At 46.6% G+C, this 27660-nt stretch overlaps 2 protein-coding genes across 2 annotated transcripts; one reads left to right on the top strand and one right to left on the bottom strand.

Moving 5' to 3' along the window:
- The first annotated feature begins 193 nt into the window (after window positions 1–193).
- Window positions 194–12288, top strand: tcaim (T cell activation inhibitor, mitochondrial). Its single transcript, XM_028579659.1, has 10 exons — window positions 194–642; window positions 1720–1852; window positions 3872–4022; window positions 4103–4358; window positions 6480–6602; window positions 7287–7384; window positions 7692–7783; window positions 7892–8124; window positions 8235–8366; window positions 11539–12288. Exons 1-10 carry the CDS (start codon window positions 608–610, stop codon window positions 11762–11764), a joined length of 1479 nt encoding a protein of 492 aa, XP_028435460.1. The 5' UTR covers window positions 194–607; the 3' UTR covers window positions 11765–12288.
- A 787-nt stretch (window positions 12289–13075) lies between these two features.
- On the bottom strand, window positions 13076–26869 carry cnot10 (CCR4-NOT transcription complex, subunit 10). The gene is given in 20 exon segments (XM_028579658.1): window positions 13076–13265; window positions 13268–13323; window positions 13584–13659; window positions 14855–14982; window positions 15149–15181; window positions 15917–16047; window positions 16167–16280; window positions 16374–16454; window positions 17498–17677; window positions 18146–18267; window positions 18657–18859; window positions 20319–20468; window positions 20701–20818; window positions 22256–22339; window positions 22419–22502; window positions 23710–23849; window positions 24409–24559; window positions 24705–24866; window positions 25911–26002; window positions 26535–26869. Coding segments are annotated over 20 exon segments (2277 nt in total). The 5' UTR covers window positions 26593–26869; the 3' UTR covers window positions 13076–13151.
- Window positions 26870–27660: the final 791 nt, after the last annotated feature.

Raw genomic sequence — 27660 nt, 5'->3', positions numbered from 1 at the left:
GTGGCTTCATGCAATGTGCACAAGCTTCCAAAGAATTACTTTACAGTAACAGGAATAATAGAGAAAACTAGTTCTTTTGTCTTGCTGATAATTTGCTACCACACTTCAGTCCAGCAGGTGGCGGCAATGCAGCTGTGCTACCGCAACACGACCATTAAAACCCGAAGAAGAAGAAGGAGGAGGAAGAGGAGGAGGAAAACAACAGCAGCTGACAGGTGACAGTGAAGTAAAGCTGTCGGGGCATCGGTGAGGGCAGACAGGCTCCGTTACCGGGCTGTTTGTTGGCAGGGGCCAGGTTAATAACCTCCACTAACACACAGCTAACACACACACACACACACACACAGCTAACCCTTTCTATATGTGGAGCAGCTAGCAGGAGCCATGTTGTGTGTCTGTCATTGAGAAGCTGTAAGCTGATCAGTAACACTGATGAGTGTCTAACGGTTCCTGCTGGTTGGCTGGGTGGAACTGCTGGGTGCTGTGACGACACTGTGACGACACTGTGTGAGGACACTTCGGGGACCAGCCTGTCTGCTGCTTCTGCTGGCCCGGCTGCAGAGACCAGGATGTGACGCTCCTCTGCTGACCAACAATCAGCAGCAGAATGTCTGTCAGCTGCCTGCTGAGAAACACCTTCAGGTACCATCAGGCTTTGTGTGTGTGTGTGTGTGTGTGTGTGTGTGTGTGTGTGTGTGTGTGTGTGTGTGTGTGTGTGTGTGTGTGTGTGTGTGTGTGTGTGTGGATCAGGTACCAGCAGGCTGTGGGACAGGGCTCTGTGTGTGTAGTTCAGGTATCATCAGGCTCTGGGACAGGGCTGTGTGTGTGTGTGTGTGTGTGTGTGTGTGTGTGTGTGTGTGTGTGTGTGTGTGTGTGTGTGTGTGTGTGTGTGTGTGTGTGTGTGTGTGTGTGTGGTTCAGGTACCAGCAGGCTGTGGGACAGGGCTGTGCATGTGTGTTTCAGGTACCAGCAGGCTGTGGGACAGGGCTGTGCATTTGTAGTTCAGGTACCAGCAGGCTGTGGGACAGGGCTGTGCATGTGTAGTTCAGGTACCAGCAGGCTGTGCGACAGGGCTGTGCATGTGTAGTTCAGGTACCAGCAGGCTGTGCGACAGGGCTGTGCATGTGTAGTTCAGGTACCAGCAGGCTGTGGGACAGGGCTGTGCATGTGTAGTTCAGGTACCAGCAGGCTGTGGGACAGGGCTGTGCATGTGTAGTAGTGTAGGTCAAAGTTGAAGGTCTACTACCAGAACGTTGGCACGTTGCAGGAGTTTGTTTTGCAGATTCAGGGAACAGTACAGTGCTTTTATATTTTAAAGTTTTTTATTGCATATAGAAGATCATAACGTCATTGTATCCTGGATTTTAAGGTTACTCATCTTATTATTGTTGCTTATATTTATTAGTGTTAAACATGTTAATATCTGTCAAATATCCTGCCTCAGATATATAAGCAACCGGTTATATTTGTAACTATTATACTATGATAACTATATAACTATAACAAACTGCATGTTGTTCAGGTAAAAACCCAGTTAGATGATCTCTGTGGGGCGTTAAGAGGTTTAACAGAGTAAAGAATTGTCTGAAAACCAAACGATTTGATCGATTAATCAACAATCGAAATATTGAACATGAGTTGAGAACTACTCAGACGCTCAGTGTCCAGCCCCTGACTGTAGTGTGTATTCTTCATCCCTGTCTTCTTTCTCTGTACTAGGCTGGAGAGGAAACACGTGGCCGCACATTTGGCCCAGCAGAGAGCGCTGTCCGGGGCCGACGCCGTCAACGCACTCAGACCCTTCTACTTTGCAGTCCATCCCGACTTCTTCGGTCAATACCCCAGGGAACGGGTACGTCTCATACGTAACCGGCGACTGTGAGTCCAAAGAAATACTGTGTCGTAGAAACAACTCTGCAGGGATCTATAAACACTGCGATGTGTTCAGATGGTCGGGAGTGTGTTTGGCGACGGGTGTAGCGTTGTGCCGGTGGGATCACAGGACTAACCGTCATCACGGCACAGACTTTCTCCCATCTTGCGTTGAGATCATATATCGCAATCGACTCTCTCGCGCCTACGCAGTTCAAAGTACGTATTACAGCTACGGTAGCCGTTTAGCGTTAGCCTGGAAATCTAGACGTACCCTAGTGGCAGCAAATTTATTTTTGCAGTCAGAGGGGTCTAGGCACTCTCCGTTGACTTGCGAGCTGGAAAAACCAAATTCTGGTCAGGCCAATCACATTGTGTATAGAGTCAGTGGGCGGGGCTTATGGCTGCTGCTGCTGGGAACAGCGGGCTTCTGGAAGACTTGGAGTTAAGCTTTTCTTTGAGAAAAGAACAAAGAACGGCACATAAATCATTATTAAAAAAGGAAGATGTGTTCGGAGTTTTGCCGACCGGATACGGCAAAAGTTTAATCTATCAACTAGCTCTGCTACCTTCTTCGTTGCTCTGCCTGGTTGTAGCGCTATCCTAATACGTGCAGAGGGAATTTGAAAGACAACCGTTTATCCCGCCCCTCGGATTGAGCCCTGTCAATGGTGAGATCCCAGACCCTACATCTGGATGTGGGTCTGGCTTGTCAGGCTAGTTCAGCGTCCCTTTCGATCCCCTTTTCCTTCGTCAGGTCTTTCCATCTTTGGAAGGCAGCTCCAATGTTCACTATTTTTTCATAATGACGCCGGTCTCTTGCTCTTTTCAATATCCTTTTTCTTGGCAAAGAAGAAGAAGACTCTTTGAAGACTCTGAAATTTGGATTTTGAATACATGTGGTCCTCCATGTTTTGATACCCTTTAGCAGCATTAGCGGCACCTGTGAGTTTATCATGTGACAACGTGAAAGGCGGAGCAGTATGTCCTGTATGTTCCTTACCGGCTAACGTATTTCAAGATGGCGCATGAATATGGAGCGTGTACCCCAGTTCATGCGAATGCAAATGTAAAATTTCAAGCCAAAGGGAATACTTGGAATTGATGGTGGTGGTAAATATTCATGAAAAAGGACAAGTTTGTGAACGGGCAACACAGATTTATGATAATGAACAACTAAACACGTTACACACTGGACCTTTAAAGCTGCTGTAGGTAGGATTGTGAAGATCCAGGACTTTGCCAACAAATTTGAACATCAACAACTTCTCAGTCCCTCCCCCCTTTCTGCTGCAGCCCAAACCGTCTCCTAAGCCCCGCCCACACAAGGAAGTTTGACAGAACTGCCGGCATGTCAGACAACATCTTCAATAACTAAACACCAACACAATGTTAACTCTACTCACCAACAGTAAAACGATGCTAACTAGCAGGCTAGCGTTAGCCATTTCAGCATCATATCAGACCGACCACTGTGCAAACGTTACTATCATCCTCACCAACGTAGCTCTGTGGACTTTTGACTACTAATAACCAAGTGAAAGATAAATCATTCATGGTAACTATGTTACCTGTCGAGAAGAAATGTGGCTACGTCTGCATCGTTCTTCAGATCTTTAAAATCCCGGAGCTCACGCCACCTTTGAAAAGCCACTCCAACATTCACCTGAGTTTTGGGAAACCTTCTGCAGCTCGTGCGCGAGGAAGGCGGAGTGGAGAACGCTATTATATGTGTGTGCGTGCCTGAGCAGTGATTGACAGGCAGATAGACACCCCCCTGTGGCCCCTGATTGGAGAAAATCAACCGGGAGCGGTGGAATTTTGCCAATGGCACTACAGGCTGTAGGTGTTGCCAGAGGAGCTGGATTTTTTTTTTATATTACATAATTCATGTAGTTCTACTGGAACAACACTGGGTCAGTTTCAGCAAATATGACAGAAAGTTAGTTTTATAAGACTTACCTGCTGCATCTTTAACACCCACTGTTGTGTTTTACAGGAAGTGAATGAGAATTCATTAAAGAGGCTGAATGGCTATCTGGACAACCTGCAGAAGCCCGGCTCGCGCTCGGTGCAGCCAGTGAAGCTCACCTTTTACGTCAGGGACACAAAGGACGGCAGCGATGTGCAGCCGGAGCTCCTCGCCTCGGGTACAGCTTTTCATCAGTATGGCTCGTAATATTTGTGAGATCTGTCTTTACAAATCTAAAAGCTCCCGGCTGGTTCTCAGGGTTCCGGCCAGTGAGTTTCACTCTGCACACAAACGATGTCCTGAGCACGGTGAAGAACGTCCTCATGTCCTGCAGCCTGCCCACGGGGCACATGGAGGGTCTGGCAGCAAATGCGGAGCCATCCAAAAGTCCAGCGGAGGCGGGGCTGACCTTCTACAGACCTATCCGATGGGATAAGAGCTACTACACCTTCACTGGGTTCCGAGACCCTGAGCAGGAGCTGCAGCAGGCCCAGAGAATGGAGCCCACTCTGATGTTAGTAACACTGGAAGCGCAGCGCTCGGTCTGCACTCCCAGTTACAACTGACCGACACACAGACAGAAACCCACAGGCTCAAATATCATACAACAGTTCAGACCACTGTACGTTTCTGGTTGTCCATAGGTTAGGGGAACTCCACCCATTCTTAAAGGAATACGCCACCGTTTGTTGAAATAGGGCTTATCACGGTCTACCCTGGCTGTAGATAGGTGGGCCAACGCATTTTTTTGTCTCAGTGCAAGTAATTAGGTTGTTTTTTTGTCTTTTGTCGGCTCACTTTTACTCACAACATACTAACCGGCAACGTAGGATTCCATTCACTACGCTAAGCTAACTAGCGGCGGCGCTGCCGATGTTGCACCGGACTAAAAGAATTCATGCACAAAAAAATGCGTTGGCCCACCTATCTACAGCTAGGGGAGACCGTGATAAGCCCTATTTCAACAAACGGTGGCGTATCCCTTTAAAGTGGCCATATTATGCTAATTTTCAGGTTCATAATTGTATTTTGAGATTGTATCAGAATAGGTTTACATGGTTTAATTTTCAAAAAACACCATATTTGTGTTGTACTGCACATTGCTGCAGCTCCTCTTTTCACCCTGTGTGTTCAGGTCTCTGTTTTAGCTACAGAGTGAGACATCTCAACTTCTGTAACATCTTTGTTGTCAGTAGCTAGGTAAGGAATACATCAGCTAGCTAGCTGTTTCTCCAACTTCGGCCAGTACAGGGACATGGAAGTAGTTCCATACAATTTTTATTTTGTAGATTAGGGTGAATTGGTGTGTGTTGTAGCAGTTTCAGATAGATAGATAGATAGATAGATAGATAGATAGATAGATAGATAGATAGATAGATAGATAGATTCAGAAAGAGCTAGCATGCTACGGTTAGCCCCCTCGTCTCGGCTTGTGAAGTAGAAAGCTGTGCAGATTTTGAACAGCTCGCCCGGAAGGCAGGACACATTCAGAAACCGTATCTCACTCAGAACAGCATGGATGGATTTTTTTCCATAGACACAAAATAACACCCCAAATCCCAGAAAAAAGTGATTTTATTTTCATAATATGGGCACTTTAAAATCCATACATGTTAAAGACAGATGTTGTAGAGGACGCTGAGAGCAGCAGGGGAGTGCTGTGATTGTTTGACACCAGATTACAGTCCACGGAGCAGCTCCACACTTTGTAAAATGTTTGAGACTATACTCTGGTTTCTGGCTCTGAGAGAGAGAGAGAGAGAAAAGCACTAACGCTGACTCGTCCGTGGATATAACCCATTCTTCATTTAGGTGGCTTTCCCCTCTAAGCAAACCAGAATCCAAAATGTTGATCAGCGAGCTTCGCAGGACTTTGGCCAGTTTGTGTTTTTGAGCTTTGGACGGAGCCAGGCCAGCTGTTTCCCCCAATGCTTCCAGCCTGTATGCTAAGCTAGGCTAACCAGCTCCTGACTCCAGCTCTGTACCGAACAACTCCATTCCATTTTATTCACAGTGTCAAAGCCTAACCCAATTAATCTACCGATATGGATTTTTTAGTGCCGATACAGATGCCGATTTTAATTTTTTATTCATCAGCCTTGGCCGATGACCGATAACGGGCTGCCGATTTTTCTTGAGCCGATATTTGGAGCCGATACTGCTTTTGCTCCCTCAATTTACATCACAAAAATGTAAACCTCTGCTAAGCTGGATTTGTTTTCGGAATCTGCTCTGCCATTTCTTATAATAATAATAATAATAATAATAATAAACAAAAGCGAAGATCAGTGTCACTTCTGCAATCATCTTACATTCATATCGCCCAAATTATGTGTACAATGTGCATCATATGGATGGGTGCAGCGTCTCCAGCAACACAGAGCTGCCTGTGGACGCCTGTCTGTAAATAATGCCGGGAGAAAAAACACTATCGATGCCGATACACGTAAAAACGCCGATATATATCGGCCGGCCGATTAAAATCGGTCTATCACTAGTGACATTGGGCTGGTGTTCAGGCGTTTACTATTCTGTTAGCAGACTACTTGACCTGTTTCGGTATTCTGCACACCAGGGTAGATCTGTTGATTCTTGCGATAGTCTGAGTGGTTTCGTGTTGCCTTCTCTTTGTCAGCTCATGGCTGAGAAACAACGAGCCCGAGGCCACCGAGAAGTACAATGCTAGTCTTCCTCGGAGAGAAGAGCTGAACAGACTGAAGAAGGAATTGTGTCACAACTTCAATCTGGCTGATATCAGGTACACTCGACTCTACCCTAACACTTAGGAAGTGCTGCTGGTAACACTGTGGCCTTTTATATATATATATATATATATATATATATATATATATATATATATATATATATATATGTGTATATATATGTGTGTATATATATATGTGTATATATATATATATATATATATATATATATATATATATATATATATATATATATATATATATATATATATATATATATGTATGTATGTATGTATGTATGTATATTTTGAGCGTCAACGACTTCATTCCCTGCATTCTGACACACTTTTATGGAACAATTAATGGTGGAAATACCTTTATTTAGCCTATATGAAGAAGAAAAACATGACATTTCAAAAGCTATCACAATGATAATGGAAAGTATGTTGTTAGTGTCATTGCGCATTTTTAAGTGGGTACATGGAGATCCTGGAGCTTTCTTAGTGGGTATACTGCGTATACCTGCGTATCACGTAGACTACACCACTGCCCTGAAGCTTTGTGAGTCACTGCACATTATGATTTAAATGACCGAACAGTAAAGGTTTTTTTTTTTCCTGGGGACAGGGACGTGCGCTGTAGCTGAAGCTGTGTGCATATTCCCGTGCCGATGACGTGTGTGTGTGTGTGTGTGCGCGTGCGTGTGCGTGTGTGTGTGTGTGTGTGTGTGCGGCGTGCAGGTGGCAGCGCAGCTGGGGAGTGGCCCACCGCTGCTCTCAGCTTCAGAGTCTGAGCCGGCTGTCCCAGCAGAACCCCGAGGCCCTGATCAACCTGCAAGGTAAAGAGTCTCCCTGAGGACAGGACGTCCTGTCTGCACTCGCAGCGCACAGTCGTCACAGAAATATACACGTACTCTACCATATTACACAGACCAAAACTGCTCATCAGATAATCATTCACACACATTTACACTCCGATGCGCAGCATCTCTGCTGCCACTGAAGCTGGGAAAAGAGTTCTGGTGAAAAAAAGAATCTCCCAAAAGATCTTCATTTGCGTCAATCCCACATGAGCAAACGGAGCAGTAGTTTGTATTATTTTTAGAACTGTTCCGATGAAGCCCTTTATTCTTTTACCCCCCGCAGGACACACTGTGGTGTTTGCCGACCAGTCGGGGATGAACGCCTCGGGACACATCATGCTGGGAACCATGGACGTTCATCATCAGTGGACCAAAGTAATGCAGCTCGCAGTGCTTCTGCTGTCACATCCTCTCTGTGCTCCTCTCTGTGTCCTAACCCCCCATACCACCCCCCCCCACCCATCCTTACCTGTGTGTCTCCAGCTGTTTGAGCAGCTGCCCGGCTACCGCAGCCTGCAGCAGCAGACGGACTGGCTAAAGGAGAGGATCAGCCTCCTGCTGGGTGGCACTCAGGTGGTCCACGTGGAGAGCCTGGGCCCGGTCCAGCCCATCGCCGAGCACTACAGCACCCTCAGCACCTTCCACAAGACCCTGATGTCCCGCCGGCTACGCCTGCACCCCCGCAGCCTGCAGGGGCTCACCATGCTGTTGGAGAAGTACGCCGCCGCCGCCGCCGCATTTGAACGCCTCACGTTGACGCGCTTGCTGTGCGCTTTTCATTCCGACGCTGTCTGTCTGTCTGTCTGTCTGTCTGTGTCGATCGCAGCAACCGCTCTAACCCCAGGCTACACGAGACGGGCCACTTCATCATCCCCGCCAACTGTGACCCCCCCGAGCTGCAGGTCTTCCTCCAGAGCCAGGCGCGCGAGGCCAGACAGCGCACGCAACGCAAAAACCAGTGAGTCAAGTAGACCGCTTTGCTCCAAAAGTCGACGATTCCAGTCATGACTTTGCTAAATCAGAGTCCAGGGTGTATGGTCTGTATGATGACGTCATTCGAAGGCTACTTTTCCATCGCTACGTCATGGTTTAAAAATGAATATCTTTAGCTACGTTTCCCCCTCTCATTCCCCCTGCTCTGGTGTTTCCCCCTCTCATCCCCCCCCCTCATTCCCCCTGCTCTGGTGTTTCCCCCTCTCATTCTCCCCCCCTCATTCCCCCTGCTCTGGTGTTTCCCCCTCTCATTCTCCCTGCTCTGGCGTTTCCCTCTCTCATTCCCCCTGCTCTGGTGTTCCCCCCCTCCCCATTCCCACCTGCTCTGGTGTTTCCCCTTCTCATCCCCCCTGCTCTGGCGTTTCCCTCTCTCATTCCCCCTGCTCTGGTGTTTCCCCCTCTTATTCCCCCCTCTCATTCCCCCTGCTCTGGCGTTTCCCCTTCTCATTCCCCCTGCTCTGGCGTTTCCCTCTCTCATTCCCCCGGCTCTGGTGTTTCCCCCTCTTATTCCCCCTCTCATTCCCCCTGCTCTGGTGTTTCCCCTTCTCATTCCCCCTGCTCTGGTGTTTCCCCCTCTCATTCCCCCTGCTCTGCTGTTTCCCCCTCTTATTCCCCCCTCTCATTCCCACTGCTCTGGTGTTTCCCCCTCTCATTCCCCCTGCTCTGGTGTTTCCCCCTCTCATTCCCACCTGCTCTGGTGTTTCCCCTTCTCATTCCCCCTGCTCTGGTGTTTCCCCTCTCATTCCCCCCTGCTCTGGTGTTTCCCCCTCTCATTCCCACCTGCTCTGGTGTTTCCCCCTCTCATTCCCCCCTGCTCTGGTGTTTCCCCCTCTCATTCCCCCTGCTCTGGTGTTTCCACCTCTTATTCCCCCTAATCTGGTGTTTACCCCCCTCTGGCATTTCCCCCTCTCATCCCCCCTGCTCTGGTGTCCCCCCCCCCCCCCCTCATTCCCCCTGCTCTGGTGTTGCCCTCCCTCATTCCCCCTGCTCTGGTGTTTCCCCCCCTCATTCCCCCTGCTCTGGTGTTGCCCTCTCTCATTCCCCCCTGCTCTGGTGTTTCCCCCCCCTCATTCCCCCTGCTCTGCTGTTTCCCCCTCTTATTCCCCCCTCTCATTCCCACTGCTCTGGTGTTTCCCCCTCTCATTCCCCCTGCTCTGGTGTTTCCCCCTCTCATTCCCACCTGCTCTGGTGTTTCCCCTTCTCATTCCCCCTGCTCTGGTGTTTCCCCTCTCATTCCCCCCTGCTCTGGTGTTTCCCCCCCTCTCATTCCCCCTGCTCTGGTGTTTCCCCCTCTCATTCCCCCTGCTCTGGTGTTTCCACCTCTTATTCCCCCTAATCTGGTGTTTACCCCCCCCATTTCCCCCTGCTCTGGTGTTGCCCTCTCTCATTCCCCCTGCTCTGGTGTTTCCCCCCCCTCATTCCCCCTGCTCTGGTGTTGCCCTCTCTCATTCCCCCTGCTCTGGTGTTTCCCCCCCTCATTCCCCCCTGCTCTGGTGTTGCCCTCTCTCATTCCCCCTGCTCTGGTGTTTCCCCCTCTTATTCCCCCTGCTCTGGTGTTTCCCCCTCTTATTCCCCCCTATCATTCCCCCTGCTCTGGCGTTTCCCCATCTCATTCCCCCTGCTCTGGTGTTTCCCCCTCTTATTCCCCTTCTCATTCCCCCTGCTCTGGTGTTTCCCCCTCTTATTCCCCCCTCTCATTCCCACTGCTCTGGTGTTTCCCCCTCTCATTCCCACCTGCTCTGGTGTTTCCCCTTCTCATTCCCCCTGCTCTGGTGTTTCCCCCTCTCATTCCCCCTGCTCTGGTGTTTTCCCCTCTCATTCCCCCTGCTCTGGTGTTTCCCCCTCTCATTCCCCCTGCTCTGGTGTTTCCACCTCTTATTCCCCCTAATCTGGTGTTTCCCCCCTCTGGCATTTCCCCCTCTCATCCCCCCTGCTCTGGTTCCCCCCCCCCCCCCTCATTCCCCATGCTCTGGTGTTGCCCTCTCTCATTCCCCCTGCTCTGGTGTTTTCCCCCCCCTCATTCCCCCTGCTCTGGTGTTGCCCTCTCTCATTCCCCCTGCTCTGGTGTTCCCCCCCTCATTCCCCCTGCTCTGGTGTTGCCCCCTCTCATTTCCCCCTCTCATTCCCCCTGCTCTGGTGTTTCCCCCTCTCATTCCCCCTGCTCTGGCATTTCCCGCTCTCATTCCCCCTGCTCTGGTGTTGCCCCCTCTCATTTCCCCCTCTCATTCCCCCTGCTCTGGCGTTTCCCCCCTCTCATTCCCCCTGCTCTGGCCTTTCCGAGCCCCTCAACCGGAGACATTTGGAAACACTTCTGACCCGTTTTTGGTTTGGTTTGGTTGACTCTGCGGGGGTCGTGTTGCAGTCTCAACGGCCGCAAACGGAGATCTTTGGCAACGCCGACACTGAGACCAACGTTTCTCCTCCTGATCGGGTCTCATCGGTCACAACGTCTCGCTCTCTGAGACTAAAGCTTCTAACGTTACCATGGCAACTACCAGCAGCAGGAGGAGTCTCCACGCTGCCTCCTGTTTATGCCCGGTATACCAGAATGTTGATGAGATATGAGGTTTGGGCGCGTTAGTTTAAACAGAGATTAGTTCTTCTACTGGAGATGAAACACCACTTGTGTGCACGGAAATCGCTTTTGGCTCACATCGCTTAAAAACCAAAACAGAGCAGCGTAGATGTAGCCTAAATGCTGCGCTACATTCATGGTTTCAACACCAACATTCTGTGTGTGGAAGCAACCACAGCAACTAGCAGTCCTGAACCAATGCATGAGGACTCAGAGGAGAGAGTGAGTTATGATAAAGCGGGATAGTGTGGATCTACCGATGCACATCCAGGTTCCCATGAGACAGCCATCACTCTGTTTGTGTGTCCAGCCTGCAGTGGAGTTCATACACTTCACCGATCAGCTGAGAATTATACAGAGTAACAAGCACACTATACGATGTATACGTCTTTGAACTAAACAGACCAGATCATTTAAATAAACGATTTTAGCCAAAGAACCTCTGATTTTTCTCAAATGTTTTCAGTGTTTGTTCACTAATAAAGTGTGTGTGTGTGTGTGTGTGTGTGTGTGTGTGTGTGTGTGTGTGTGTGTGTGTGTGTGTGTGTGTGTGTGTGTCCAGGCTGCAGGCGGAGGAGGAGGCTGCGGTGAAGCTGTGTCTCCACAGTCTGTCTCTGAGGAGTCTGTCCAAGGAGCCCAGCGTCAGCTCCAGCCAGATGATCCGCTGCTGCAAACGGCTGGTGGAGCAGCGCCCCCCCCTCACGCAGGGCCTCCACTTCTGCGTCTCTCACTTCTACTCGGTCATGCAGGACGGGGACCTGTGTGTCCCCTGGGACTGGAAGAGCTGAGCTTGCAGGGACACGCGCTCAGTCCAGGCGTTGTGGAGAGCCACATTTGTAGCCATTAAATGTCTTTCAGGCAGGAAATAGAAGTCGGTTCATTTCCGAAGGAATCCTTTTATTTAGTTGTTAATTCAAGCCGTGGGGGCTTGTCCAATAAGAAGCACTTTATCCTCTTGATAGAAATATGCAAAATGATTGACAAGAAAGGAAGAAGAAGAAACACATTTCTGCTGCATACAATTCAAATGTTTTCTCCCAAAATACTGGAGACTTCGACCTCTTCCCGAACCAAACGGGGTTTGGTTGAACTGGGATGAGGGCGGTGGGACAGGCCCAAAAAGCTTCAGCTTTAATAGGAGGGGGGTTGAGACCTTGACATATGCACATGTTGACAAAGTTTTGTTGTTGTGTGAGAAAGAATGGAATAATAAATCTGGTAACGGCACAACGTGCTCTAAACGTAGTAAATACTGACACTAGGGTCAGAACAGCGAACCATTTGGTACAAAGTGGAGTCCGACCACGTTGAGTCCCCCATTCTTTTATGGCGTTCGCATGAAAAGTGACAGAAGTAGTTGTGTGAAGAACTTTTGACAACTCCACAAGCCTGACCAATTGCTGCGTGAAGTGGGTGTGAGGATCAGACGTGGAGAAATGATCCAACAGCACCTTGTTTGAAGCACACTGGTGCCCTTTAGTGATCCATGTTGTTGCTGCTGCATCAAAGGCTGATTTGTTCAGATTGAAGTCAAACTTGTGTGTGTGTGTGTGTGTGTAGTTCTCAGTTATTTGACACACATCGTGATCTAGATTTCATACCATATCTGTGAAACAGGGGGTGGGGCCTTTTGGGGGCCCCCCCTCATCTCCAGTCAACCCCTTTTTTCCACTAATCTGGCTTTTCCTAATTGATGGCATTTTTTTTTTTTTTAAAGTTCTGAATTTCATTATCTGATCTCTCATCTGAAATTTTGTTTGTTAAAGCACTTAAACCTCTATTTGAAAAGTGCATTACATAAATAAGTTATTCTCATCAAATGTGCTTAGTGCTAACCTCCTGTATATTATTTAATTATCAAGTATTCTTTCTTTCTTTCAAATCATTGTCAAAATGTGCTTATTACATTCACTGTGATTCGATGTCCACTGTAGTATTCAAGAGCCACACGTGTCATACAGTAAATAAAATTTATTTCATTGTTCAGACAACACCGATTCCTCAGCTGGTCTCAGTCCACAGATACTGCTGCAGTCTTCTCTCCTCATCAGTCAGCAGCCAAACCTGCATTTCATTGCCTCCTGATGTTGAGGCTTTATAAATATCAAGGCTCTTCGGGGTGTGTGGTGTGTTGAGTTGGGGGGGGGGGAAGATGTCAGAGGTTGCTGTTGAGGCTCATTTGCGTTGAACTTGTGTGAAGGATGAGGGCAGCTGGATGGGCTGCTGGACAGACTGGAAGGGCTGGACCGACTGGACGGGTTTCTTGCGTGATTCTGGGGAAACCCTCTGGACACCACGGGCAGCAGCTGGTTCCGTTTGATGATCTGCAGGGCCAGCTGGGTGTTTCCTGAGGACGCACGACACACAGCCAGGCCGTTAGCTCCTGGTTTGAACCCCTCACTCACTCAACAAAAGGTAATAAAACTAATCGTAATAAACCCAGCGTTCGTATTTTTTTTCTCTTTTTCATCAAACCGCAATTTTTGCAAGTTCCCGCAATTCTGTGTGTGGATTGTTGATCAGGGAGTCGGAGAATTGTTTTCCTCCAATATTGTAATGTATAGATGCTACAATATAAAGTGTGTGTGTGTGTGTCAGAGGTCTAACCGTTCTGTAGCTCCAAGTAGACTCCCAGCAGGATGGCTTCAGGTGGAATCTCCTTGGTGTTCACCATAGATGCAGCCTGATGAAGACAACACACATCACAGCTGGCTGAACGCTGAATTATCACTTCACTGTGAAAAGGTTTTCAACAAAACTGATTATTTAGTCAAATAACTACTTTTCCTGAGACCAAGAATGAACTTTAATGCTTAAGAGAAGCTTTGTTTTCAGTGGATGGGAAAGCAGTTTTCACACAGATGGCTATATAATGTATAATTTCATTAAAAACAAATATAACCGCACTTTAGTTCAGTCCTTGAACATATCACAAGGCTTGGAAAGTCATCATGGCAGCAAATAATGTTCTACTGCGTCTTGAAGCTTGGAGGTAAATAAGCGCATTTAATAACACAAAATATGTCCATCATGTCTGCATGTTCTTATCTTAAGAACCATAATTTCACAGCTGACTGTGGTGATAACCAAAACTAATACTGGTGTTACCTCGTGGACCACATGCGATTTAGAAACCATGCCCCGATGTCTGCGTTTCTCTGGCGCATTCACACGGGATAAGTGAAGTCTGTATTTTGCTGACATTATCCTCCAAATATGATGTCAAGGCTCTGCCAAAACTCATTTATAAATCACCAACGCAGCCAAAATGACCCCGAATCAGAGATGCAGATTCACACAGGACTAATAGTACCACATGATCTCTCTGCGTTTGGTGAAATATGGAAGGTCATTTGCGGTGGAATTTTTACTTGGCAAATTCCAGACGTGCAGATCGACACGGGATTAAGATCACAGACGACCTCCGTAATTCTTCCTACAGGTCCCCAGGTAATACTACTCCTGTGTGAATAGGGCTTATGTCTCATTGGTGTGTGAGAGCCATCCGCCACAGGGACCATGTCTGCATTGGAAGATTCTGCAGCTTACAACTTCTATAACCTGGATCACAACAGAGTTGCCATGTGGAGAAATCAAAGTTGGCATTGGAGGTTAATAAGAGTGCTTCAGGGTTTTGCGGTGTTTAGGGCTGGGCGATATGGAGAAAATAAAATATCACGATATTTTTGACCAAATACCTCGATATCGATACCGCAACGATATTGTAGTGTTGACTAATGGGGCTTTCACAAAATATTTACACAATGAGATTTTGGCTTATCCCAATCTCAACTAGATAGATAGAGAGAGATATATACACACACGACTTCAGACATTTGCAGGACCTGCTGAAGTCATGTAGCTGTCGTCATGGTTACCTGATGCAGGCACTTGCGAGCCTTGTCGTACTCGCTCCTCAAACAGTAGGCGCTGCCCAGGTTGAAGAGCATCATGGCCCGAGCTGATGTCACACTGCTGGGGTAACACAGGGGAGTCTGCTTCCCTGCTGCACGCACACACCCACCCACACACACACCCCAATGTTACTCTTACAATTTTAGTTTTGTTCCGTTTTGACTCGGATGCATTTTGTCATTTTAATGTCCATTATTCCTGTCTAAATATCCTGTAGATGTGAATCAAGCATTAAGGTTTAAAGTAGGTGGACTCACGGGACTCGACAGGCTCGTCTCCTTTGTCAGACCCTGTTGACAAAAACAAGCCCCAACTTTAAAGCAACATTGACATTATAGATTGTGCGTTTTGTTCAGTAGTGCAACATGATATCATGAGTTCGCAAAAACATACACGGCACATTCCTAAAGCCAAGTGGCGTGTTATCAGTACGCATGTTGAGCTATCCGCGTGTATGTCTATGCTCTATACAGCGGACGGCAGTCTGCAACATCACAGCGTAAACATACGCGCCACGTGGCGTGTTATCACGAGGCTATGGTTGGGTTTAGGAACGTCACGCTGGGTCACGTTGGGTTTAGGAAAAGAAGAACAGTGTTGGGTTTAGGAAAAGAAGAACGGGGGTTGGATTTAGGAAAAGAAGAATGGGGTTGGGTTAAGGAAAAGAAGAACAGGGTTGGGTTTAGGAAAACAACAAACGTGGAAAGGAAACATCACACGCGGGACCCAAAGTCACACGCGGGACGCGATCCCCACTCCCCTGGGTGAAAGTCCTGTGTTTTACCCATCCTCCACCCCGACCAACCTCCCTACGCAGATTCTCGCCCTTTCATACTACTCGCTACGGCGTCACTTCCCACGCAATTGCAAGGTAACGTAAGTCAATGGAGGCGTTGATAAACACGCCAAAAAAAAAAAAAAAAAGCATGCGTCTTGATAACACGCCAATAATGGCATACGAATTGTCGTGTCATACATACGCCACTACATGAGATCAGTCTGGGTAGGGTGTAGAAGCCACACACCTTGGTCCTGCTCGCTGGTCAGCACGCCCATTGACACATCGCTGACATTCTCTGGGTTGAGGTGAGCGATAGCATCAGAGATCCTGTCCAGTGAGATGAGGGCTTCAGCAGCATAGAGGTGACCCAGGAACCTGGTCGGCCAGAGCAGGGAAGGACAGCTGAGTGAGTCAAAGCGCGGAAGGACACGCGGCACAAAAACACCGAGCAGGCGAGCCAGCAGCTGGCTGGGAGAAACCGAGCCAGCACTTACTTGAGGGATCCTGACACCTTGGTTTGATGCAGCAGTTTCTCCGCGTGGTTTAGAGCCATCAGGTTGTCTCCCAGCGCCAACGCCACATAGGCACTGCAGGCCAGGATGGAGCACCTGCACACCAAACAGTTGACATTACGGACATCTGTGCAGCTCATTCAGTGCTGCTGAATAACGGCAGCAGGAGGAGAGCAGTGGGATTGTTACCTGAGATTTTCCACCTCCTGTTTCCTGAGAGGAGACGACGGAGCTGCAGACAGGAACTTATCAGCCTCCGGACCTTTCCCACTGCAACACATCATCACAACACATGTCCATCAAACCTCCAGCACGGTGCAATAAGTCATCCGAATTATTGGCAGGTGATCAGACGGCACACACAGGAACTATCACAAAAATCGTTATGTGGAGCCCATTAATTGAGTCCAATTGCTTAATATTTGCTCAGCAATAAAACCATGTATGCTTTAGGGCTGCAACTACTGATTCTTTTCATAGGTGACTCATTGGATTATTTTCTTTTTTTTTTTTGCACATATGTGGATATATTATAAGACGAGCATGATCCGATACCTCTCCTACAGTTTAATGCTACCAGAACACATCACATACTACATGACGTTTTAAAAACAATCCCATAAGACTTTTTATATTTTCTGCCTTAGTTGGAGTTCTTTAATGCTCTAAAGGGTGAAAAGGTTATCACGCAGTACAACAGTGCTGACTGCTGCACACTGGTCAACTGTACGCAAACTCATTATCATACACTTTAGGAGTTATATATACTGTAATGTATTACACCCTGATGCAGAAGTGCTTTGAAACCCACATTCACTCCTACTGCATCTACAACTTTGAAGCACTGTCACCCAGGAACTGCTGACATTTCAGCGGTTAGCATATGCTGCTCTTTCCTCTGCAATACTACATTATCTGCCGTTTTTGTTTTTTTGCCATTTGGTTGAGCTGTCTTGTGGGAAGGTGGATGCTGGAGGGTTAGGGTGGAGGCTGAAGGGTGAGGCGAAGTTAACCGGGTGCAAGATTTCATGGAGAATAGAAGTATAAACAGTCTGAAAGAAGCCTCTCCATCCCAACAGAAACTTGAAATCAGAGGGCTTTGAAAAGCCGCTTAGGGCTTTAGAAGATGCGGAGGCTCTTGTTTGTCGCTTTTCTAAAGACTTGAATGATTTCTGTTGAGAGTCTCACACAGATCAAATCACTTCAGAAGAGAAGAACAGGAATCAATTTTTTCAGCAGAATGTGTGTGATGCCCAGATCGAGTTGCCGACTTGTTTGTGAGTAAATACTCAAAAGGCTTGTGTGTGTCTGACCTGCAGGCATCACTGTTCTCGCTGCCGCTCTCAGTGCTTCCTGACTGGCTGGAGCTCTTGGAGCCGTTCTCTGTCTTGGTGTCCTGCTGCTGATGTTCAGGCAGGAGGAGCAGAGCGTTCCTCAGGCAGATGGCTGCAAACTCCATGCTGGCTACTGGGATAGCTGCTGACTGGCCCTCACTGTGAACACGAACACACACGAACACACACACAGCTTCAGTGGAAAATTGAAAACCAAGATAACAGCTCCTTTTTACAGTCGTTAGTGTCAGCACTGCTGCCCTCTGCTGGACTGCTGGACCGTAGGGGTGGGGAACTCCCAGGCACCTCATCAATATATGGCTAGACTATTCTATAATGAGCCATCACGATATCAGTCTAACTATGAAAACAAATGCCTGTGACAAGTTTAAGTGCAGGTCTTCTCTCTTTAGTCATTGCAACGGTTAGAAAACAGCACAATTTGGCAGCACAAGTTTTTCAGCCTGGAAATTCAAATGACACAGCTATGAGGAAACTCTACGGAGGACACAGATATATTGGCGTATGGATATTCTGTCCCACCCCTACCGGACAGGACATGTAAATGTCTAAATCCGTAGTTTGACTTGAGGCGTTCAGGGCTGGAGGAGGGACAGCGACACTGACCTGTAGATAGTGTTCTGTGTAGACTGGGATGCCAGGACGATCTTGCGATGGTAACCTTGCCCGACAATAGACTGAACTATTCCTTTTTTACAAGGTAAACCTTTGCTCTCCTGTTCCGACCCCTGGAAACAAACACACAGACCGTGAAGTAACTGGATGCGGTTTTCTAGTCACCTTTGTACAGCTATACTGGAAGGTACCGTGAATGAAAAGGTCAATACATGTTCACTAACTAACATCACAGTTGCTGCAACTGGCATTAAAAATCACTTGAGAGAAATAGGTTGGTAGTTTCTGAATAATTACTGAAGCAAAACCATTACTGTTATTACATATATTCAAGGGACATAAATCTTTAACATTCAATTGAAGGAGTGCAAGGTTGTCTGCTTTAACAACACTGATAAATAAAATGTAGAAGAAAATACAAGTCCTCTTTAAAATCAGCTACAAAGGAAAATCCAAAATCAAAGCTAAACTCAATTGAGGCTCTCTATCATTGAAGTCCTACCCCTTTGTTGGCAGAGATGCAGCACTCTGCCAGTCGCAGCCACAGTCTAGGGTTGGAGTGGTAAACCTGCACGGCCTCCATCAGACACTCAAAGGCTGCCAGAGGCCTGCCGATGTGCAGCAGCTGAATACCACAGTTATACAGCAGCTCATAGCGCTTGTTGGCTAGTAGAGCACACATGGGGATACCTGTGAATTTCTTAGCTGGAGAACAAAAACACAACAGAGAGACTTGTTACCATTGGGGACCCACGTATAACGGTACAATTCTCCTAATTTGCTTAGTTCAAATTGAAGCGTACACTTTCCACAATAGGAGTTGTGAGCGAAAAAAATAAACAAAACTATCAAATTAAATTTAAACTTATAGATAGCTAGGCTGATTAAAACCAGTCCTGTGGGTTTTAAACAAGACCCCTGTAAACTTTAAGAGTCACTTTCTCATAGTGGCATCACTCCATGCAGAGTTTGGATGGTTTGTGTCCAGGTTTGGACCGTCTAATACCAAAAGTGAATGCTGCTCACAGCATTGGAAGAGGATGTAGAACAAAAATAAACAGCAACATCTTTTCCCAGAAACAGTGATTATTTTGGATAATCCACAGAGATCACCATCCACAGTTCTCATGGGGACGATTTATTTGGATTTCAGAGAAAATGCCGACGGTGAGTGCTGCTTAACGCCACATTCCTCTGAGACAAATAAACCAAAACTCTCAGCATGGAGAGGTACCACTAGAGAGAAGTGTGATCATGTGAAAATGTGTTTTTGTATAAAGCAGCTTGTTCCTTTGTGATCAGAGACTGAAGTCAGTTATAACAGTGAAAAACGCTTAGGCCGGCTACACACTGGCTGCGTGGCGTGTGCGTTTTTATTTCGGCTCCCATGTTAACAGGTCAGAGCGTGCACACTGCCTGCGTGACACGCATGCATGCTAGAAATAGGACTGACGCCTATTTTTCACACGACACGCAAGCATGTTGGAAGAGTTTCCAGGCAAAATAGAATACAAAAAGATGTGTATATGTCATTTTGACAAGTCTCGAAGTTTTGACATAAATGCAGATATAAATAAAAATAGTTATCGGTTTTCAAATATTGCACCGGTCAATACAGAACGAAATAGCCTGTAGCCTATTTTGCCGTCAATACTGCCAACGTTGTCTTTGCTGTAATCAAATCTGTATATATTTATGTTTAACATGAAGTATGCTAATGCTTGAGTGCCGTAAATCAATGGGAAACATACATGTGTATAGACAAGGCTAGCAGCAGCAGCAGCGCTGCGTCAAACATTTCTGGTGTGAAAAGACAGAAAAATCCACGCGACAGAAACGCCATGCTCACGCCGCGCAGCCAGTGTGTAGCCATATTTTGTGTGGGAATTTCCAAAACATTGTGGGAAAAAACCAGTGACTTAACGAGATATTGAGCAGAGAGTTATGGGGGGGTTATATGCTGCAGTGGTGGATTGAGAGGTTTCTTTGGATATTTTGATGTGAAGTTGGAATCAACTGTTAACCCAGGACTAGCAGATCCTCTGTGAAGGAGCAAGCTACACACATTTTACATGCCGCCCCCGCCCCCCCCGGCCTACAGGAGGGGAGTGCTTGATAACATGAGGGTTTGTCAGTCAGGAGACAAGTGTTAGCGGTGACCCACATTGCCCGCTGCTGCCGTCTCCCAGCTGAGCGCAGGTGTGGTCGTTCTCTTGCAGCGCCTTCTTGAAGTAGAAAATGCCGAGGTTGTGTTTCCCCATTGCAAAGTGAATGCAGCCCAGATTGTTCCAGAACATACACCGAACACATTCACCTGAATGAAACAAGGACAGGAGACATGCGCAATCCATCAACACGCACATACAGAAATCAAACGTGGCCGCTACAGCCGGTGACATCTCCAACGAAGACAACGGGTGGGAGCAACGTAGAGCCAATAATGACAAAGGAGCGGTCTGAACCAAAGCTAGCTATGTGGCTTTTTAACACCAGGTTTTATCAGAGAAAGCCATCAATCTTAAAAAAAAAAGTTCAGTAGTTGTCACCCGTCTTGATGGGTCCAGGATGCTCTGCGATGTTGGAGCTGTTCAATAGCTTCACTGCTTTCCGGTAGTTTCCTCTCAGGTACTCAAAATTACTCTTGAGGAAGAGTGAGGGTGCAGACTGATGGAGGAGACGGGGAAACACAGGTTAGAGAGAGAGAGAGAGAGAGAGAGAGACACCCTTCCACTATTATCATGGCCCTAACATCGGGCAGCATTTTAATGGACAAGAGACGTGGAGGACAGCGTACGCCGAGACAAAGTTTAGTTACACTGACTGTGTTTGCATGTTATTTGCTACTCAGGAGAGAGGGACCATCCAAACACCATAGCCTCTTTCCGACCAAGTAGTTACAGGAACGTAGATATAGGAAGAGTCCACTTCTAAACAGTTCTACTAACTACTTTCCCCCCAAAACCGGTTTTGCCATTTGCATTCACACTGGCCAAGTGGCCATAGGGATTGGTAGGAGGGGTAAGGGAGTGACGCCAGCACGGCAACGGTCTGTATAGCATCGTCACTTGACTTTAGCGCCACATACAAACGATAAACCAGCATGGACGAGGCCATCGGAATGTTCCCGTTGTGCCTTGCCGGGATCCTCATAACGGAGTTCGAACGGCGGCGTTTAATAGCTAGTATATGCTATATACAAGTGGCCTGATGTGTATACTTGTGCACTGGTGTGTGCATGTGTGTGTGTGTGGAGTGGGTGAGCGAGGGATCAGTGAGAGAGTGACGGCGATTATCTTCGGAGCGAGTAGTGACTCTAGAGTCATATAGTGAGAGAAACAAAGTGTCTCCCCTGTTCTTTCTGACCACGGTGGGAAATCTGGAGCAGGAAAAGTTAACTCTCTCTTTGATTTCATGTTGTTTACGGAGACGGAGAACCAGGAAATGAGTCGGGGACTAAAATACTAAAAATCTGCAATGGAAAACGGACACACAGTGCGTCGAGTTGAGTCAAGGCGAGTAGAGTCGAGTCGAGCAGGTAAAAGGGAAAAGACCCTGCCCTGAAGTAGGAGCTGGAAGAATTACAGGAACTTAATAATCCCCCCACATCCTATGCATATCCTATATATTACACCCCTCCCCCCTCACTGTTTAAACACCATGATGATGTAGCACCAACACTTCAGCAACTGAACTTTATCTAGGCATTCCAAGGAGGATATGTGTGTTTGAAACGCAAATGTGTGAATCGGTTGGAGAGGACATTAACCCATCTTTACCCTGCCAGCTTCCGAGTCTGTAATGTCTGTTTCTATCATTAGACTCGCGCCAAACCGAAAGAAGACAAACATCCGAGGGTGAAGAAGAAGGGTGAGCTACACGAAGACGTCAAGGAAAATGTCTTACTGGACAGACAAATTCAAGGAACAGCAACAGACTCTGTAGTTTCTGACCAAATTAGAAAGTGTAATCTGCCTCCTGCATGCCCTACCCAGGCGCCACCCGTCTCCTAGACTAGGAGGAGGATTTCCAGGACGTGAAAAAAAAAAAATTCGACCTGATTCGACGGACTTTGTCCAGAGTTCATATGAGAAAACAACTCACGTTCCCCGCTGTGTTCATCACCGATTTGATCTCCCTTTTACAGGCCTTGGAGGACTTCATCTGGATGTAGGCTCTCACTTTGTACTGTAAAGGAAAATGACAGTCAGTCACAGTCGACTGGGTGGAGATTGAAACAGAGAAACTGGGGATGTTAAAATCTTGCCTGGTGCATCTTTGATTTGGCCGCCTCAATCATGGCTGTGAACTCTGCCTTGTGGTTTGCGGCATCTTTGTTTGAACTGTTGCTCTGGAATCAAGCACAGCACTCAGACAGTAAACGGCATGCTTTTACATCTGCTGGATTTGACTTATTTAGTTACCAACCTCATACACAATGACACAACCAAATACAATTCTTCCCATTTGTAGCCATTCCAAGTGGCACAGCTCAGACATTTAGTTTGATTGGTTAGTCTGAAGACAGATCACTTGTTTCTGTGGTAAGAAGTAGCGTGAGTGAGGTCTGTGGGTTATTATCCAGTGAAACAGGGACACGGTTTCTCAAAAGACATACTTATGTTTAGGGCTGGGCACCAAACTTCGATACTTTTATGGCACCGGAAGAAATAAAAATACTCCGATACTTTCGATCCTATGGAGTATCAAAAAATTATTAATCTTTCGGTGCCAAATTTCGGTTCCAAAAGCGAAAGGGTAAGCGCAAGCTTATCTGTCCTCTCTGCATGCTGACAGAGAGCAGAGCTCCGACCAACATGCGCGCACACACACACACACACACACACACACACACACACACACACACACTGAACAGGTTTCAAGTGTGGTTATAGTTTTTCAAAACTTCACGCAGACAGCGTTTGCTGCGATATGATATTGATGTTGAGCCGAAAGCGATCGCGGTGCTGTTGGCGTTACACTTCCTCTTAGACAAGCAGGCACAACGGTGGTTTATCTGCCCTGATGAAGACTGACAGGCTGAGCTTGTAAGGCAAGGCAACTTTATTAAGGTTACTCTGAGTGAGCAGTGTTACCAGAATTTTTACATTTTGATAACTGTTTTGATTCACAATTAAGTTGGAAAATAAAAGCTTTGTGTTTTGTTGATGTTGAAATGGATTTTAAAACATATGGTATCGAAAAAAGTATCGTTAGGAACCGGCATCGAAACTGAGGTATCAAAATTGGCACCGGATCAAAAGATTTTTAACGATGCCCAGCCCTTGTGTTGAGTTTTTAAAAAATAAATAAATTCCAAACTAAATTCCATTCACCTCCATTATACTGCGGAGGGGCAGAAATCTCAAAATATCTTAATCAAGTAGCTCAGATAAATGGGTTAAACTGAAGATGTGAGATCCACTGATTACTTCGGTTAAGCTTTCTGCTGGACCACAACCACAGATCTCAGCAACAGGGTTCTTAGTAAAACGTTATTATAAGCCATATGGAAATAAGAGCAGGTTGTGTAAAACTAAGGTGGTGCGGTGGGGTACCTCTCCTTTGCCGTTCTTGCTGCTTCCTTGTACAGAGAGCTTGTCCAGCAGAGTGAGCAGATGGAGGGCCTTCTCCGGCTGGAAGGTGAGCAGGTACAGATCCACCAGCAGGAAGCACACCGCCTGAGCAAACTTCTCTTCTAGGACAAATAACACAATGACTCCATGGCAAACGGACACATGGCCACATATAGAACATCAACGCACCACAGTCAGATTAACTGGAAGACTGTGGTTAAGACAAGAGTTTTGGTAATACTTGCCCCTTTCTAAATCACAAATTCCCCATTAACCCCTGTTACTTTACACATTTAGACAATTCCATGGCTGACACGGTCACAGTAACGGGGCCTATGGCTGGTACATCCATGGTAATGATATCTACTATTAATACCAGTTAGGCAGAACTTCAAAAAGGCAAAACTACACACAGTCATTTTCAACAAGTCTCCTCAGCTTGTAATCTTGAAGCATTCAAGTCTCAAGGCTGATTTATACTTCTGCTTAAAATCTACGCCGTTGCTACACTGGGGGTGTGACAAGAAAGGGCAGAAACTGAGCACCAAATATTTTGTATTATTTGTCCTTGATAAATGATTTAAAAAGCCAATCAAAGCAGCAATGGACCAACTGACTGCTGATCATCTTATCACATCAGCAGTACACTTCAGTAAACCCATGTAAGGCACCACAACATACCAAATGGTTCCAGAAACTGGTAGAGCCTCTCCCCTATGGCGATCGCTTCAGAGTACTGTCGCATATGATAGTGGACGATGGCTTGATTATAGTACAGCAAGCTATTTTCAACATCATCCAAGCCGTCAATGTCCTCTGCGGATGTGTGAACCTGGAACATAAAAGATAGGACGTTTGATGAAATCCCAGATATCACGCAGAAGCAAAGCCCCGTTTGTTCGACAACATCCACTGAGAACAGATTCCACGTGAACGGAAAAGCATGAGAAAAATATGACCCACTTTTCAGCAGTTACCTGGTTCTTCATTGCCATTAGTGTCTGCTTCAGAGTCCCTGTGGTAGTTTGACTGCTCTTGTAAAACTCGACGACGGCTTTATTCAGGGCGATCTTGTAGTCCTCTTTGTTGAGCTCCTGCAGGGCTTCCAGGTGTTTGAGAGACTCGTCGTACTTCGCAGCCTGTGAGGAAACACGCAGACATGTTCGTTAGCAATGTCTTCCGCCATTAGTTTTGAAACTCCTCACTAATTGAAGAAAGCTCCATGCTTGCCGTCCATGCACGCCAAAGCCCTGTTACACTTGCAAATGTATCTAATCATGCTTTTGACTATTGACTATTGTAACTGCGTCTTTACAGGTCTCCCTAAAAATAAAAAACAAAACAAAAAAAACACACTCAGACAGCTGCAGCTGATTCAGAACGCTGCTGCTCAAGTCCTCACTAAGACCAAGAAAGTGGATCACATCACTCCAGTTTTGAGGTCTTTACACTGGCTTCCTTCCTTCATTGCTACTAATCGCAACGGTTTAGGGCCAAAATACATTTCTGATCTGCTACTGCACTATGAACCACCCAGACCTCTCAGGTGGTCTGGGACAGGTCTGCTTTATGTCCCCAGAGTCAACAGGGGGAAGCAGCGTTCAGTTTTTATGCTCCACATATCTGGAACAAACTCCCAGAAAACTGCAGGTCCGCCGCAACTCCCAGCTCTTTTAAATCAAGGCTGAAGACCTTTATTTTTGATGTTGCCTTTCTTTCTTCATACACTGGGGCCGAGGCTGCCGTACAAGGTGCTACCTGCTCATCAGATAATCATTCACACACATTTACACTCCGATGCGCAGCATCGGGGGCAACTCGGGGTTCAGTGTCTTGCCCAAGGACACTTCGACATGGCACTGCAGGGCCAAGGATCGAACCGCCAACCTTCCGATTGGCAGGCAACCGCTTTAGCAGCCTAAAATCGCGTATTTGATCTGCTTTTATATATTTTTTTAACTGCTCTTTAATTTTTTATTTATTATACTGCAATGTAATTTTTATTCTCGTTTTTACAATTTCTTTATTGTTTTTATGTAAAGCACTTTGAATCACTCTGTTGCTGAAATGCGCTATACAAATAAAGCTGCCTTGCCTTGCCGTAGAATAGTGTTTCCAGCGGTTACTGCAGAGAACAGCCAAAACTTGGATTTCTGAGTAGTTTAGGAAAGAAGGAGATTTACCGTAAATGCTTCATATGCTCTGGCTGCCATTTCTTTCTCCTGGTCCGTCATTCCAGGGGACGATGAGTTGTCATGCTTTGCCTCGTTTTGTTCTGATCAAAATGACAGAGAGAAAACAGTCAAACTCGCACAAAATTGGTTAAATGTACTAAATGTAAATGTAATATTATTTGTACTGCATCTATGAATGTAACCACCTTTAAACATGAACCTAAAAGTTGAAAATAAAAAAATGTTTAGTTACAAAAACTTACAAAACACTGTTCTCCAACCAAGACTAAACATGATTGGATGAGCAGGGTTGCCAACCTGTACTGACTGAAGCTACACTAGTTGCCACTTTATTATTATTATTATTATTATTATTATTATTATTTTATTATTATTATTATTATTATTAGTACACCTTTCTAATAATGGGGACCCAGAGCAGTCCAATCTCTTTGTGGCATGGATTCAACAAGTTGCTGAAAAGCCTCTTTTTCCTTTTCTTATGACACAGGCATTTTGTATGTATAGATTTGTTTACCGTATTTATTGTTTAATAATATGAATGCTTAATATGTTTGTTTCTGTTTGCACCAAGGCAAATTCCACATAAGTGTACTTATTGCGGCAATAAACCTTTTTCTGATTCTGAAACATTCCTTAGTGATCCGGCTCCATGTTGACATGATAGCATCACACAGTTACTGCAGATTTGTTGGCTCCACGTTCATGCTGCAAATCTCCCGTTCTAGCAAGTGCCAAAAAAAAAAAGGTGCTCTATTGGACTGAGGTCAGGGTGTGACTTCATGCGTCACATGGTGCTAGAAGCCCTTAGAAGATGAGTAGACTGCAGCCATGGAGGGATGCACTTGGTCAGCAACAATACTTATGTAGGTCTGGCATCTGCCATCGTGTTCCACTGACAGAGTTGGGTGGGGATTTTGCCATACAGTTTATACTGTGGTACCTCTCGCCCGATTCAGACCGTACCATCTGCATGTGGCACTATTAAAAAAAAAAAAAAAAAAAAAAAGATTGGTCAGACCAGGTGGCAGTTTATCTTCTAGCCTGCCTGCACCCACTGTCACCCCAAGCAGTTTCCTGTTCCTAGCTGACAGGAGTGGGACCTCCTGTAGTAAGGACGGTTAAAAGATGCTCTGTTGCAACGCCTGGCCTTGGACGGCCAGTCTCATCTGTTCCTTCTTATTAACAGAACTGCGGCTCACTGGAAGTATTCCGTTTTTCACACCGTTCTCTGTGAACTCTTGAGGCTGTTGTGGTCAAGATCAGCAGATACTCAAACCACCAACAATCACTACACATTCAAAGTCACTTGGATCACATTCTGATGTTTGGTCTGAACAATGACTGCATGCAATGACTTGTTTCCGCACAACTGGCTCATTTGATGTTTGCATAAACAAGCAGATGTGCCGGTGTAAGACTGCCAGACTCTCTTCTTCCTCCACAGGGCTAAAGAGGTTCAACATGGACTACAGGATACTCTGCAGCTTCTACAAGTGCACCGTCCTGTTTCCAGACGGGCTGCATCACTGCTTGGTCCTGCAGCTGCAAAGCCCTCAACCGTAGTGCTCCACAGATGGGGGAACGAAGCGGCTCAGCACATCACTGGGACCGAGCTGCCCTTCATAGAGGACTACTACACCCAGCGGTGCAAGAAGGAAGCCAACAGGATCATCAGAGAGCCAAAGCACCCCAGCCACAGCCGCCCAGCAGACGCTCAAGCAGAACCAGGTCCAGG

Source organism: Perca flavescens, chromosome 6 (assembly GCF_004354835.1).
Source record: "Perca flavescens isolate YP-PL-M2 chromosome 6, PFLA_1.0, whole genome shotgun sequence".
Lineage (NCBI taxonomy): Eukaryota > Metazoa > Chordata > Actinopteri > Perciformes > Percidae > Perca > Perca flavescens.
Note: the sequence above shows the minus strand (reverse complement) of the source record. Positions and strands in the feature narration are given on the sequence as shown.